The sequence below is a fragment of the Buteo buteo genome, chromosome 12 (assembly GCF_964188355.1).
Source record: "Buteo buteo chromosome 12, bButBut1.hap1.1, whole genome shotgun sequence".
Classification (NCBI taxonomy): Eukaryota; Metazoa; Chordata; class Aves; order Accipitriformes; family Accipitridae; genus Buteo; species Buteo buteo.
The window spans coordinates 1,445,114-1,460,763 of NC_134182.1; the positions used below are offsets into that span (position 1 = coordinate 1,445,114).

General features: G+C 54.0%; 1 protein-coding gene across 2 annotated transcripts in view; it reads left to right on the plus strand.

Moving 5' to 3' along the window:
- The first annotated feature begins 10,272 nt into the window (after positions 1 to 10,272).
- Positions 10,273 to 15,650, plus strand: part of ACSS1 (acyl-CoA synthetase short chain family member 1) — a 36,857-nt gene continuing 31,479 nt past the window's right edge. For both annotated transcript variants that reach the window (XM_075042394.1, XM_075042395.1), the window contains exons 1-2: positions 10,273 to 10,575; positions 13,959 to 14,055. In XM_075042394.1, the coding sequence (XP_074898495.1) occupies positions 10,290 to 10,575; positions 13,959 to 14,055 (383 nt within the window). In that variant the 5' untranslated portion in view covers positions 10,273 to 10,289. The remainder of the gene's footprint in view (positions 10,576 to 13,958; positions 14,056 to 15,650) is intronic.

Below are 15,650 nucleotides of genomic sequence, written 5' to 3' on the forward strand. Positions count from 1 at the left end.
GCACCGGGCGGAGGAGCGAACTACAGTTCCCACAATGCCCCGCGCGCAGTCCCTGAGCGGAGCGGCCCGGCCCGGCCCGGTGCGACCGGCGACCCCACACCTCCCCAGCCGCCAGCGGGACGCCCCCTTCCCCCGCCAACCACCGCAACGGCCTCCGCCGCCCCCCACCCCCGGTCCGACCCGGCTCACCTGGCCTCGCCGCCGCCGGCGCCTCCCGCTTCGGCCGGCGTGGGCAGCGCATACCCCGCGCCCCTCAGTGCGGCTCGCCGGGCTCGGTGCCGCCGGCCCGGCTCGTTGCGGCTGCGGCTGTGGGGCGGGCCGGCCCCGAGCTCATCCTCCCCCTCGGAGCCGCGGCGGGCGGCGGGATTCGCCCACAATGCACCGCGCGCCGCACCGACAGCATCAGCCTGACATCACCCGCGGGCCGCCCCCGCCCGGCCGAGCCCGCCCCGGGCCCGCCCCGACACCACCACCGGCAACCGGCTACCGGCAACCGGCAACCGGCGTGGGGTTGGGCGCCGCACGGCCACCGGCACCGGGCACCGCACTGCCGGCATACGGGGCTGGGCACTGCACGGTCCCGGGAGCGGGACCAGCATCCCCAGTATGCAGCTGGGCACTGCATGGTCCCGGGATTGGGACCAGCATCCCCAGTATGCGGTACTGCACGGCCCCGGGATTGGGACCAGCACTCCCAATATGTGACTGGGCAGTACACAGCCCCGGGGACTGGGACCAGCACCCCCAGCATGCAGCTGGGCACTGCACAGTCCCGGGATTGGGACTGGCACCCCCAATATGCGGCTGGGCATTGCACGGCCCCGGGATTGGGACCAGCACCCCCAATATGTGACTGGGTAGTACACAGCCCCGGGGACTGGGACCAGCACCCCCAGTATGCAGCTGGGCACTGCACAGTCCCCGGGATTGGGACTGGCATCCCCAGTATGCAGCTGGGCACTGCACAGTCCCGGGATTGGGACCAGCATCCCCAGTATGTGACTGGGCAGTACACAGCCCCGGGGACTGGGACCGGCATCCCCAGTATGCGGTTGGGCACTGCACGGTCCCGGGATTGGGACCAGCATCCCAATATGCGGCTGGGCACTGCACGGCCTGGGGACTGGGACCAGTACTGGCACTGTCTGCACAGGGCCAGGTGCTGCATTTTGACCGGGACCAGCACCCTGGTCCTGGGACCGTCTTACCAGGACTGTCCCACTGGGCCTGGGACTGTCACCAGCACCTTCAGCGTGGAGGTGGGCACCACGCTGTTGGGACCAAGGCCAGAGTCAGCCCATCTGCCTGGGGCTGGGCATTGGGTTGCACTGGGACTGGCAGCATCACCAGCGTGGGGATGGCACTGCCCTGAGCTGGCAGTGGAGTCAGCCCCAGCAGTGCTGGCCTGGGGTTTACTCCAGTGCTCTGGGGTCAGGACCAGCCCTAGCACCACCAGCAAGGGACTGGGGCACTACACTGCACTGCCAGTGCCAGCACCAGCATAGTCTGGGCCGAACACCACCCTGGGACTGAGACCAGCACCACCAGCATTGGGCTGGACGCTGCACCATCACGACCAGCACCGTCCCCATCTGCACAGGGCCACATCCTGCCCTGCCAGGGCTGGGAACAAGCCCAAGAGCCCACAGGTGGGCACAGCACCAGTGATACCATAACTGCACCACACAGAAATGGCTTACATGAGTGAGCCTCTCCCTGCACACAGCTGAGCACTGTGCCTGTCCCCGTACAGTCCCCTGTTCCCCCCCGCCCCGAGGTACACAGCTGTACCCCTGCTCCAGGGATGTGCGATTCTCCACGCTCCAGCTCACCACTACTCAAGTTGTACTCAGAGCGCAGATAAGCACATGGCTCCTAGAGATGTGCTGTGCAGCGCACATGGCTGGGCTTTCTTGTTCCCTTTCATCCCAGATGTGCACTGCAGATCACTCATATCCCCAGCTGTACCTCGTACCTGTGCCCCAAACTGTGGATGTGCACTGCCCTGTGCCCTATAGATGTTCACCCAACACACTGCAAGGGGTGCTGCTCCCAGACCCTCTCTGCAGACTCACAACACGCCCGTGCCTTCCCCCTGTCCCCACCAGAGTGACCCAACCTGTTGTTGGTCCCTAGCTGGAGATACCCATCTGATCTCACATGTGGGATGTCACACCAGCTTCCACAGGGCTGCAGTGCTCCCCAATCCTTTGTGGGACGTATCTCCTAGCCAGGACTCTCCCCCCTACCAAAGCAGTCACTTGGGGCCAGGGTGGTAACGAAGGGGATATGTTAGGAAGATTGACATCCCTGGAGACATGCCCGTGCAAAGGCGGACCCACCACAACCATGGCCACCCCCAGCCGCTCAGACTAGGGAGAACAGGACTACCAGGCCCCTGTGATGTTCCTCCACCGGCTAGAGGTGGCCCTGCGCTCCCTGCATTGAGGGCTTGCTCAGTGGAAGCATCCTGCAGAGACTTTGGGGAGTCTCCAGCCCTGCAGCAGCTCATCCCGCAGGTCCCAGGGTGTAACACAACCCTTCACAGGCAGTTGCATCCTCATGCCGAGGCCCCTGTCATTCTAGGTCTATGATTGTCGGATGATTGACAGTTGCTGCATGAGCCCTTTGTGCTGCAAGTCAAGTCCCCATCAGTTGTATCCCCAAGCACTGGCTCCTGGTGCTGGGTTTGAGAGGGCTCGAGGGAGGCAAAACAAAAGGAGAAGGTGGGGCAGCTGCCTTCCCCTGCAAAGGCCCTCTCACATGCTTCTCAGTGCCCTTCAGACCCCTTTTTCGGCAGGCTGGTGGAGCTCCAAGCACAGACCCAGCAGCAGAGTTGGATTGGAAGAGACTGTCATGGTCTTGAGTGCACTAATAAGCCTTACTGGACCTTACCAGCCTCACGGGGGGTCTACCCACACCCTGCCCATGGGCCCATGAGCTCCATTTCAACTTAGCCTTCAGTCCTTGCCTGAGCAACGCTGTGCTGATCTCCAGCTCAGCCACAGCTGTACCTGTCCATGTCCCCTGACCTGTGGATGGAGTTCCTGGCTCGAATTTGAAGCTGTCTTTTCAGTATGGGCATGCCCAGGAATCACTGGACAGCATCTGAGCCAGGCTACCATCACTGGACCTGGTCCTGGTGTGTAGGTTGACTGCCTGGCTTGATGTCCCACCTGCCTTGATGTCCCACCTGCCTTGATGTCACGCCTGCCTCGACATCATGCCTGCCTCATCACCACAAACTTGCCTGATGACTTGAGCTCTTGGTTGAAACTGGCTACCACTGCTGCATCCACCTTGCTTGGGTACTGCGCTACTGGGCCCCAGCTGGGGAGACCCTTGCCTTGCTGGCAGGGCTAACTTCAGAATTAGAATGGGGACTTGTCCAGGTCAGTCTGAAAGATCTTCAGGGGTGGAGAGACCACAGCCTCTCTGGATCCCTCCACCCCTCTCCCAGGAAAGTCATTTTTCATGTAATCACATTTATGTTGCAACTTGTGCATCTTTAACCTTAATGGAAAGGGGACAGAATACCACTTGATGAGCTGAAGCTGAAGCCAAGCGGGAGCTGGAGGCTTCCCGACTTCCTCAGTTGTTTCCACCAGGCAAATGTCTGCCCATGAGTGGACCTCTGCTACATGTGGACACTGAGCCCAGAGCATCAGTACCAAACTGGAGGGGTTGGAAGAGTTTGGTGCTGAAGCCTTCAGTCCCCCCTCAGGGTGGGCAGCCCCAGCTGCTGCCCAAGAAGAAGCATGATGGGATGGGTCATCAGCAAGGACTTTCTGAAACAAAGCACATAGCAAAACCAGTGCAGACTGTGCTGGTGCAGGAGAGGAGCCAAAAGGCAAGGAAAATTCAGTGTTCATCAGTAGCAACGACAGCACTGAATCCTTTTGGTTTGAAATCCAGCCTTGGGCAGGAAACTCTTGAGAATGGGACAACTGATGGCCTGGTCAGGCTAATGATGAGTGCGATGGAGAGTATGGGCATGAGCAGGGAAGGATACCTAGAAAAAGCAGTGATCTCTTTTGCTACTAACTGCTCCAGCGTGATACTGTACTGGCGGTGGCAAGGAGTTTCCAGAGGAGAAGGAAGCCAAAATTGCGTTAGGTACTGGGCTGTGAGCAGTGCCACTGAGACATCGGTTCTCCGATGCCAAACATGACATGACCTCCACGGACTCCTGACCAGAGGAGCACCAGACACCCCAAACCCACACCCTTTGGGGTGCTCCTGCACCGTGCAGCCACCACCGTGCACATGGCAGTCGCCCGTGCCGTGCGTTGCAGCCAGACTTCGCACGGCAGATTTCTGCGCTCTCCTGCTTCTTGGTGCGAGGCTGGGTTCTGCGCCTTGGTCCCGTGCTGCACGCTGCACCTGCTTCTGTGCTCAGCCGGGCACTGGGTCTCCCAACAGCCTTATCTTGCATTTATATCACACATCTTGAAACATTCTTGGGGGAGAAAGGCATTTTTGTTCATGATTTTTTTAACACTTTAAAGTGTTGTTTGTACTGTGTACAGCAGATGCGAACCTTGCAGCCAATTTAAGGGAAATATGTGCAATTTCGTGAGTTAAATGTTCGAAAGACAGTGCTATGATCTTAGAGATGGTTTTTAGTCTACATCTGTCTAAAAGCACTTTAGTTATCTGGATATTTCTAAGTATTATTTTTCTCCCTTGTCAGTTACTGAGCATTTATTACACATTCATAAATGGAAGTGCAGCAAATCTTTATTTTTTCGCACTGTTTAGACTTTTATTTCAGGTGTGGATAGATGTGAGCAGATCTGGCAAAGATTCATATCCCTGATTAGCTCGAGTACTCCGCTCCTTCAAACCCGCTGTAGTTCCTGTTGCTTTGGACCCCAGGTCCATGCTGATCTGTGCCACTGAGTTAAAGTGGTACCTGAATAACTGCATTTTAACTTTATTTCATCCCTGCTCTAAACCTCCCCCTGAGCTTTCGCCTCTGCAGATGGAACTGAATGGACCCACAAACCCACTGCGACAGATCTGGGTTAATTGTGACTTGGGAAGATTTCTAACACAGACCAGCATGTACATGGCTCTCTAATGATGTTTTTGCGTGGCCCTGCCTTTCTTTGTGGGGCCAGATATCAGCTGTGTGCACGCCATGTGGGAAGACAGCTGGAAAGTGCATTTAGGTGCAGAACAGTGATAACCAAGTAGCAGTCATGGATTTCACCATCTTCTTCCTCTCCTTTTTATGGAAATAAGGAAAAAATAGTGGGACGAGCAATTGGGAAACATAATTCATGTCAAATACCTGCTTTGACAGAAAAGATAGAAAGGCAAAGCAAAGCGGTGAGAGGGCATTGATGTAGGGTAGCTGTGCCTGGGAGAGGGGCAGAAGCAGAAATCCCCTGCTATTTTCTCTCTTCCCAGTGGCACAGGACTGGTGCTCTCCGGGCTGTCACACCAGAGAGAGAAAGAGGTAGTCTGTGGGGTAAATGCAAAATGAGCCCATGGAGAGTTACTGAGAGGAGATTAACCTTCCTGGCGGAGTCCTGGCTCTAACCAGGATGGCTTCACCTGAAGGCTGAGGCTTCAAACTGTCTCCAGAGATGGATGTGGAAAAGCCAGCCAGGCTTGCTAGGATGCCAGGTGCTCTTTAACCCGGCAGGGATGAAAATCCTGTGCCCGAGTGCTTCCAGTCGAAGGTCCCCATCCTGCAAACACCTCTGCCTTATGCTGGCACTTTTGGGGCTTGCACGCCACATTGAGTAAGCCTCGTATATGTTGGCAGGAATCAAAGATGAGGCCAATATCTAACTGCTGGTAGCAGTAAGAATAGGAGTAGAAAGATGTGGGAGGTTGGGGTTTTTGTTTTGTTCTGTTTTTCTTTCTTTTGTTACAGCTCTGATCAACAGATATCCACAGCCAAACTCACCCCTTACTCAGACTACTACTGGCTTGGTTGATCAGTGCCTGCCGTGATATCAGCACAGAAGACCGTTAATATACAAAATTCACTTTAACATCCCAAGCACAAACACAGGCTGGGCCTGTGGCTTGAGAGCAGACCTGCAGAGAAGGACTTGAGGGTATTAGTTGATGAAAAACTGAGTATGAGCCAGCAACGTGCGCTTGCAGCCCAGAAAGCCAATTGCATTCTGGGCTGCATCAAAAGCAGCATGGCCAGCAGGTCGAGGGAGGGGATTCTGCCCCTCTGCTCTGATGAGACCCCCACCTGCAGGACTGCATCCAGCTCTGGGGCCCCCAACACAAGAGGGACATGGACCTGTTAGAGCAATTCCAGAGGAGGGCCACGAAGATGATCAGAGGGCTGGAGCACCTCTGCTATGGAGAGAGTTGGGGTTGTTCAGCCTGGAGAAGAGAAGACTCTGGGGATGCCTTATAGCAGCCTTTTAGTACCTAAAGGGGACCTACAGGAAAGCCAGAGAGGGACTTTTTACAAGGGCATGTAGTGATAGGACAAGGGGTAATGGCTTTAAACTGAAAGAGGGTAGATTTAGGTTAGAGGTAAGGAAGAAGTTCTTCACAGGGAGGGTGGTGAGGCACTGGCACAGGTTTCCCAGAGAGGCTGTGGATGCCCCATCCCTGGAAGTGTTCAAGGCCAGGCTGGATGGGGCTTTGAGCAACCTGGTCTAGTGGAAGGTGTCCCTGCCCATGGCAGGGGGGTTGGAACTAGATGATCTTTAGGGTCCCTTCCAAGCCAAGCCATTCTATGATTCTTCTATGATAATGCCAAAGGCTGCAGCTATTCAGCAGGTGACCCTGTTAGCTGCTAAAATCTTTTGCAGGACAGTGAGGTTGCCTGGCTGGACCGGGAGGCCTGGCTGCAGCAGGGAATGACTTCTTCTGCCCTGGCAGCCACAAACTTTTGAGAGCTGCCACAGAGAGGTGTCATTTGCAGATCACAGTAACTGGACTTCTCTAGAGCTGGTAATGCCAGCATCGCTGTTTGGACTCTATAATGCCAGGAGAGTCTTCCGAATGAAGACACAGCAAATGTAGGAAGCAATTCCATAACCTGTCTTTTATCCAGCACCAGCCTTTCCTGGCATACTCAAGCGCCGTACTTAATAATGAGAATTGCCATAACACCCCTTGGTTCTCAAAAGTCAACAGCCTGATGCCAGCCTTCACCACCAGAAAGTCATAGCTAGGACAAGTAGGCATCACAAAATCTCAGGGACTCATCTCCTCTCTTCTCAGCTCTTGGAGGCAAGAAAGGAGATTTGGGGTTGTGCTTGTCCTGCCCAGCAGCCCAGCTGAACGGGGCGATTAGGTGGCCTCCAGGCTGGATTACATCTGAGTTGTGTTGATGATGGTCATGGCTTTCTTTGAGGAAAGAGACAGTCAAAACTTGAAGCTGGGGGGGTGGTCTGATGAAGCAGGAGAAAAATAAAACTTGGTGGTGGAAAAGGAAAATCAACTTTATGTGGAAGAAAACCAGGGAAGGGCACCATTCCCAGAAGATTTCGAGGTCTGCAAATGAAGCAGCTAGCTTTTCAGGCCAAAGAATTTAAATTCAGGCTTAGGTTTTTTTGACAACTCATTTGCTCGTTTTGAGAAAAGCATTCCTCTGCAATCCTGGGGGGAGTGGTGGTGGTGTGTGGTTTGCATATAAGTAATCGTTGATAGAAAACTTTTGAGCAATCCATAAGCAAACCAAGTGAAAGCCGAAGAGCTCTCCATACTCCTGTCTGGCACCAGGTGGCATACGTGCTGTTGTTTGTAAGAGAACATTTAGGCAAACCGAAACCCTGGCATTTAAAACATAAGGAAGGAATACTGAGCTCTTTCAGCAGTGCGGTAACGCCTACTTTGCAAGGAAGTTAAGAGTATATTTATTCTCGTATTTTAGCTATAAAACACAGTCGCAAATGTCAGAAGTGTCAGAAATCCAAATCCTCATAAAATCTGTATTATTTACCTAGATAAAGCATCTGGTGATATTTCTAGGATAGGAAAAAGTTATACAAAACACTACTTGTCTCTATCACTGCCAGAACAAGCTTCAGCTTAGCGTAAAGAGTAGCTTCAAGTTTTTAATCTTGAACATGAAATGTGCTTTGTCTGCCCAAACTCTGGGAGTGAGTCGAGTCGGCGCTCGGGTAGTTTGGCACTTCTTAAGGATGCCCAGACCTTGCTGCTCTAATATGAGTTCTCGGACTCGGTGCTGGGAGGCTGGACCAAACTGCCTAAAAGAATTCATTTCTTCATGCCAGCAAAGCGGTCCCTGTTATGCACGGGGAAAGAAGCTCTGTGTTACTTGCTGTAAAATCTCGCTGCTCGTTATTGAGGGTTTTCCCTATAAAGTCAGGGTTAAATCTGGTCCTGAGATTAAGATGGAGGAAGAAGCGTCGCAATACCAAAGCCAGGAGCTCCACGTTGTGTTAATGACGATGCTCGCAGGGCTGCCAAGCGAAACGGTGGACGCGTCCCCACTTGGAGAGACCTACCCCATTTCGAGCAAAGGGCGGACAGGCGTACGACACGTGGCAGCGCGCGAGGGCACAACGTGTTTGTCGCCTCCCCACGCGTCTGCGCGCGAGGGCCGGGAACGCCGTTTGAGGCCGGTGCCGCCGCTGTGCTGACTTTGTGGTCGGCGTGCGGTGACGGACATCAGTTTGTCGGCAGGGCAGCGCGCGTTGTGTGCCGAGCGTTGCCGCGTGTGCCGAAGCGCGTGGCTGTACCCATGTGCGTGGTGATGAGGGTGCGCGCAGGGGTGCAACCTCTGCCTGCGTGTCTGTGTGGGTGATGTTTCCAGGGTGGTGTAGGTGCAGGGTGTACCTCCGCGGGTGACTATGGGGGTGCAGGGGGGTTGTTCCCAGGGCCATACGGACAGCAGGGTGCATTTGGGTAGGTGTTTCTCTGGGTTCAGCGTACCTGTGTTGTGCTACGGGTGTTCCCAAGGCTGGGAGGGTGCAGGCGTATCTCTCTGGGTGCGAGGTGCTCCTGGGGCCATGCAGGTACGGGGGTGTCTCTTGGGGTTCTCCTGGGGCCCTGTGGGTGCGGGGGTGTCTCTGGGGGTGCTCACAGTGCCATGCTGGTGCTGGGGTGTCTCTTGAGGTGCTCCCAGGGCCATGCTGGTGCAGGGGTGTCTCTTGGGGTGCTCCTGGAGCCCTGTGGGTGCTGGCGTGTCTCTTGGGGTTCTCCTGGAGCCATGTGGGTGCTGGGGTGTCTCTTGGGGTCCTTGCAGGGCCATGCTGGTGCAGGGGTGTCTCTGGGGGTTTTCCCGGGGCCCTGTGGGTGCTGGGGTGTCTCTTGGGGTGCTCCTGGGGCCCTATGGGTGCTGGGGTGTCTCTTGGGGTGCTCGCAGGGCCATGCCAGTGCAGGGGTGTCTCTTGGGGTTCCCCCGGGCCCTGTGGGTGCAGGGGTGTCTCTTGTTGTGCTCGCAGTGCCATGTGGGTGCAGGGTTGTCTCTTGGGGTTCTCCCGGGCCCTGTGGGTGCTGGGGTGTCTCTTGGGGTGCTCCTGGGGCCCTATGGGTGCTGGGGTGTCTCTTGGGGTGCTCGCAGGGCCATGCCAGTGCAGGGGTGTCTCTTGGGGTTCCCCCGGGCCCTGTGGGTGCAGGGGTGTCTCTTGTTGTGCTCGCAGTGCCATGTGGGTGCAGGGTTGTCTCTTGGGGTTCTCCCGGGCCCTGTGGGTGCTGGGGTGTCTCTTGGGGTGCTCCTGGGGCCCTATGGGTGCTGGGGTGTCTCTTGGGGTGCTCGCAGGGCCATGCCAGTGCAGGGGTGTCTCTTGGGGTTCCCCCGGGCCCTGTGGGTGCAGGGGTGTCTCTTGTTGTGCTCGCAGTGCCATGTGGGTGCAGGGTTGTCTCTTGGGGTTCTCCCGGGCCCTGTGGGTGCTGGGGTGTCTCTTGGGGTGCTCCTGGGGCCCTATGGGTGCTGGGGTGTCTCTTGGGGTGCTCGCAGGGCCATGCCAGTGCAGGGGTGTCTCTTGGGGTTCCCCCGGGCCCTGTGGGTGCAGGGGTGTCTCTTGTTGTGCTCGCAGTGCCATGTGGGTGCAGGGTTGTCTCTTGGGGTTCTCCCGGGCCCTGTGGGTGCAGGGGTGTCTCTTGGGGTTCTCCCGGGGCCATGCCGGTGCGGGGGTGCCTCCGGGGCCGCTCCCGGGCCCTGCGGGTGCGGGGGTGCCCCGAGGCGTGTGGGACACCCGCGGGTCCGCGGGCCGCGGGGGGCCGCTCCCGGAGCCGCCCGGCTGTGGGGCAGCCCCTCCCCGCGGGCGGTCTCTCCCGGCGGCGGCGGCGGGGGCGGTGCCGGGGCCCCGACGGCGGCGCAGGGCCGTGCCCCGATGGCGTCGGCGGGAGCGGGGGTGCTGCGAGCCCTCAGGCGCCCTCTCCCACCGGGACGGCTCCCGCTCAGCGCCAGGCGTTACCTCAGCGGCGCGGAGGGTCCCGTCTCCGTCCCGCCCGGCGCCTACGGGGTCTGGCAGGAGCGGGCGGCCCGCGACCCAGCCGGTTTCTGGGCAGAGGTGGCGAGGGGGGTGCTACGCTGGGACAGCCCCTTCCATACGGCTTGCCAGGTCGGCCAGCCCGCCGCCGCCCGCTGGTTCCTCGGTGGCCGCCTCAACGTCTCGGGTAAGGCGTCCGTGTCCCCCCCGGGCATCCCCCGCCGCCCTGAGGGCCCGTCCCGCCGGGGGCTGCCCGCTTCTGCCTTCGCGGCCTGCCGAGGGCCTTCCCGCTGGGGTAGTTTTCGCCAGCGCTCCTTTTCTGAGGGAAAAACCGAGGAGTTTGGCGGAACGGCGCTGGGGGCGCGTCCGCCGGGTGTTGCGAAGCGCTCTTGGGAAGCAGGGAGAAAAATCCTGGGAAGTGGGGATGAACCCGGCTAAGCCTCTCGCCCTGGCTCTGCTTCCCCAGCGGCCGCTCAGCCCTTCTTTGGGGGTACCCATTGGCAGCCCTGACACCTGGAGCGCGGCTTCCCCGGTGCCACGCCGGTAGGGATGCCTCGACGCTGGCCGTGCCGGCCTCAAGGCCGGCCGCACGGTGCCGCTTGGGCCCACGGTGGGCTCCGCAGTGGCGATGCAAAGGTGAACCGAAGGTGGGGGATGGTGCGAACCCCAGTGCTTTATCGGGGGGAAGCTGCTGCTTCTTTTCTGTCTTAAACGAGGGGCTTGGTCTTTTCCTCCAACTTCACCGTATCTGCCATGAAGGCTCTTCTGTGCCGTGGCTCTGCTTCATCTGGTGGGAGTAAGCCCCAGCCCCGTCCGGGGTACAACTCGGTGGCAAAGTCTTTTAACAGGGATGTACGTTTCTTACCTTCATTTCCCATTACTGGGAGAGCGCTGGAATTGCCACCGCTTGATCACCATAACCTGTCTGGCCACCTTTTTTTGCAGCAAAAGAGCAAATCTTCCTCAGGTCTTCCAGATGACATAGGGAAGCATCTCCTCACAGGAGACAATTCCCAGCAGTGAATCCCAAGTTGATGGAGGTGTGTGTACAGCCCTGCTTCCAGCACCCAGCAATCAGAGGGGTTGTAGCCAGACTTCTGTTTTCATTGATTCCTGTCGAAAGGAAGATCTTGGCTGAGCACAGAGACTTTCAGGGACCTGTTTCTTTCCTCTGTAGAGTGGGATCAGCACCTTCTTCTAGATCCCCTGTGGGTCAGGTGTCTGAAATTCAGATATTGCTGGGCCTGATTTTAGGTCATGTCTTGCATCTGGCTCTTCAGCAGGCACTAAATGCTACTTAGTTTTCTTTGCATAGGTAAAAAGAAACCGTAGACCTCTGAAACACAGATGCACAGAATTAAACAGTTTTGCTATTGATGGTTTTCTTCTTTTAAAGCACAGTCAAGATGGTACTCGGCCACAGCCGAGTGGCTGGTTTTCTGCTAGAAGGCTCTGGTTTTGTCCCTTGATCTCTTGATTTGAACACTGGTTACAGAAACATGGCAACAGTTCAGGTCCCTGATGCAGAGCAGCCTGTGTCCCCATCTCCCAACACAGCTGGACCACAGGCAACTGAGTCATCTGCTGCTTTTTGCTTGGGGAGACCTTGTGGTAGGATCTGGGGCAATTGCGAGCTTCAGCGCTTCTGGGTTTATTGCACTGTAACTCCTGGCCAGGACAATAATCCGGCTAACCACTTCCAACCAGGGCACTGGGTTCTCAGGAGCATGTCTTACCAAAATGAATTGTTTCCAAGCGTTGTTGAGGAGGCAAGAAAACATATGGAGAAACCATTAGGATATAGTAGTAAGGGGAAGGTCACTAAATTCTATTTTGTAAAATGAGCAAAAGGCTCTTGTAAGCCTAAGATCAGGAAGGAAATAATAGCATTTGGCCCTGGTTCACCTGCCAGTTCTTACTGAGCAAAGAGCTAAAGCTCTCACTTGGCTCAGCTGGGGCTCGCTGCAACAGAAATTCCCTCTGAAGGCTGGTATGGCTGCTCATGAGTAAGAAGTGCTGCTTGGGCAATGAATCCCCGTTAATGTGATTTACTGTAGTGTGGTGCAATGTGTGAGGGTGTTGCTGCGATGAGCTTGGAGGTGGGAGTTGTTAAGGGTCGCAGACCAAGCCGCAGCAGATCCAATTACCTACGGACAGATGGCAGAGGGAACCAGTGTATAACTGCTTAAAGCATTCCCCTTAGAGCTTTTGTCCTCCCGTATCATATTAGGGTGGCCTAAGGAATGGCTTTATCTCCTTTATTTTTATAGTATTGCTGCAGAGATTTACATTAAAATATAAAAGACTTTAAACAGCTGAAGAGTGCTTTTTCATATTTTTGAGATTGAGTGTTGTTCTTGTAATGAAATATGCTGAATTCTGAGGGATTTGCACCTTTAGGGGCTCATTCCCACGCTCTGTGTAAATCAGCAGTGACCATAAAACAGCCGAAGCTGACTCCTGGGCTGCAGTTTACTTAAACTTCACAAATTGTGACAGCAATAGGCAGCTTTCCTTGCACTTAGTTTATCTGGAAAAAATGAAGTCCTCCCCCGCCAGTATTAACGTTTCCAGGAAATATGATCTGATACTCAACAATTTTTTAAGGGTTTTCTCTGAGTTGTATGCACAGCAGTGTGCCTGACTGGTTTTTAATAGTTGTCTATTGGAATAAAGTAACTGCATTTGGAAGATTATAACGAAATAAGTAAGCGTAGTTTAGGCTTAGAATTAATACTTTACAAGTTAATCTCTAACCATCAGGCAAGTTGCTACTGAACGTGCAGGCAGGTTTCTTGGGTGGATTCTCTATAAGCTTCTTCAGTGTGGGTGCTCTCCCTAAGTCCACTTGAGCATCTCACGTAGTTGTTCAGGTTTCCTCCACCTCGAGTTGTTGGGGGGAGAGATGCACCTTCAAAAGGTAATTTGGTAAACCTTTAAGTTTTAGGAGGTGTAGTACACAGCTTGAGATATGCTCATCTTTCCCAGATGTCTGGTAATGTGTAGGTGTCTGTGCTCTGTGATTTTACCCTAGATCCTAAAGTTTTAGATATTTTCAGTTAGCTGAGATTCAGCTCTTCTGTTACACCCTGGAATAAAAGTGTTTCACATAAGCTTTAATTAGAAAATTCAAATGATGCAGTGCTAAAAATGCAAGCTGGATAAGACAGTCTGTCGGATTTATGTAGTGAAATGCTGCTCTAGGGAGCAAAAACATCAAAAGAGTGTCTTGTCTTTGTGCTGCTGGGAGCAGGGTTGAGATTTGGGCTGGTTTAAGTTTAGCCAGTGGAGCTAAGCTGAGCTGAATCAGCTGAGTGATGCCATTTCTTAAGGCAGCTGTACCAATTAAGTATAGTATTTGTAGTATTTGCATACTACAGATACAGCAAAGGACAGCTTTACCAGTGCTACAAATGCTGTCACTTTCAGTGTTATAAATGAGCATGTGGCTAGCTAGCGAACAAATGATGTTTCATCTTACGCTAGCTTGCTGTTACGCTTGACCAAGCTGAGTTTACAGAGCACGTTGCATATGATCAGGCTTTGTTTAAAAGCTCTGTTTTCTTACAGTAAATTGCTTGGATCAACACGTCGAAAAGTCTCCGAACAGAGTGGCTTTGATTTGGGAGAGAGATGAGCCTGGCACTGCAGTGCATGTCACGTACAGGTATGGCACCTTCTCACAATGCTTTACGATGCCTGGCAATGTGGTGGGGCGGGGAGAAGAGCTGCTGCTCTGAAATCGGACCTATGTGAGACTCTGCTTTCTCCCAAGGTGCTCCAGCGCACAGGACGTGCAGCTGCAGTGCTGCGGCTAGGTTGGGGTGTCATGGTGAGACAGCTCCTGAAAAACGCAGGCGTGTTACCACCGAGAAATGACATTTTTCCCTCGGGTTCTTCACGGAGAGGGCTCCCTGATCTTAGGCACTTGTATAATAAACTTATTACAGGGTGAGAGGTACAGTGGATGTAAGTTACTGATGGCTGCTGAAAATTTCAGATTGAGATCTGGCATCATCTTCTGCTTATGGCGTTAATCAGGCCTGCCTGGCGATTCCCTCTCTACGTGGGGGCTTTTAGAAGAGGAAGGCTTGTTTCTTCTCTCTGGCTTATGTTCTCACCTGCCAGTTTTCTTTTTGCTTGTTAGAAGCATTCATGGGAAAATTTCTGTGAGCAGCTTTTGGTTTCAGCACAGCAGCAAATGTCTTGGTGCAAATATCTTGCGTTGATGGTCAATGGCATGATACCGAGTCCTGGCTGGATTGGTTTTAATCTTGGTATTGTTATTTGACAGGCTATGTAGGCATGTTGTGATGTAAATGTGTTGTAACCAGCTGGGTAGCTTGGCTAAATGCTTTGAGTTTTGCTTTTGCCATTCTGGTGGTACAAAAGGAGATGGAATTGAAGGTTTCTCCCAGAGTTTGGGGTGGTGTATGTACTTTCACTGCTCTCTTCGTGTCCCAGGTGTGAAACTGGGGGTAGGTCACAGGTGGGAATTGTGCTCTTATTAACCTAAGAAGGAGAGCATCCCATCAGCACAGCCTCATTTGAGGCAACTCTAGCCTCCCCCTCAGATTGTGCTACTTGAAATGTGCTGAGCTGCTCCAGACCCTCAAACTGTCTTCTTGGGATCTCTGGAGATATGAGAAGACCTTTCTGAACAGCAACAGAACTGTTTTTCTCTTGGCCATGCCAAAATGTATTTGGAAGAAAGCACATTTTCATCCTGTGGATTTGTGATTGTGTGGCTTGAAGAGAAGTAATTCACATCTGAAAACTGAATCCCTCTTTGCGCAGCCTTACAAAGATACACTAACTAGCAACCCAAAGGAAGAACATGCAAATGAAAGGCAAGTTGGCAACCTCTGTTTTCAAACTTCTCCTTGTATTTGAGAGCCATGTTCTTGTTTCTGCCTGATACTCTTGGAGATGTGACTGCATTCGAGTGATGCAGTTTCTCAAGAGACTTTGGTCCTATGACGTGGTAAACAGGTCACTTGGTTCTCTGCTTCTCTCATTAAGCCAGAAATAGCTTTGTTGAAAACAGCGATATTATATGGGTGTGTACACAAGGAGAGAATCAAAAGTTTTGCCCTTTCCGTGGTCTTTGGGCTGCATTTTTAAAGGTTTTAAATGGGGCAGTAAGGTTTTCCAAGGTGTGGTGGCACTGACCTCCCTTTGAGGCTGAGCTTAGCTGAAAACTTTTTGCAGTAGCATCTTGTTTTAGCTAGAATTTTTGTGAGGCAAAGCATATTAGAAAAA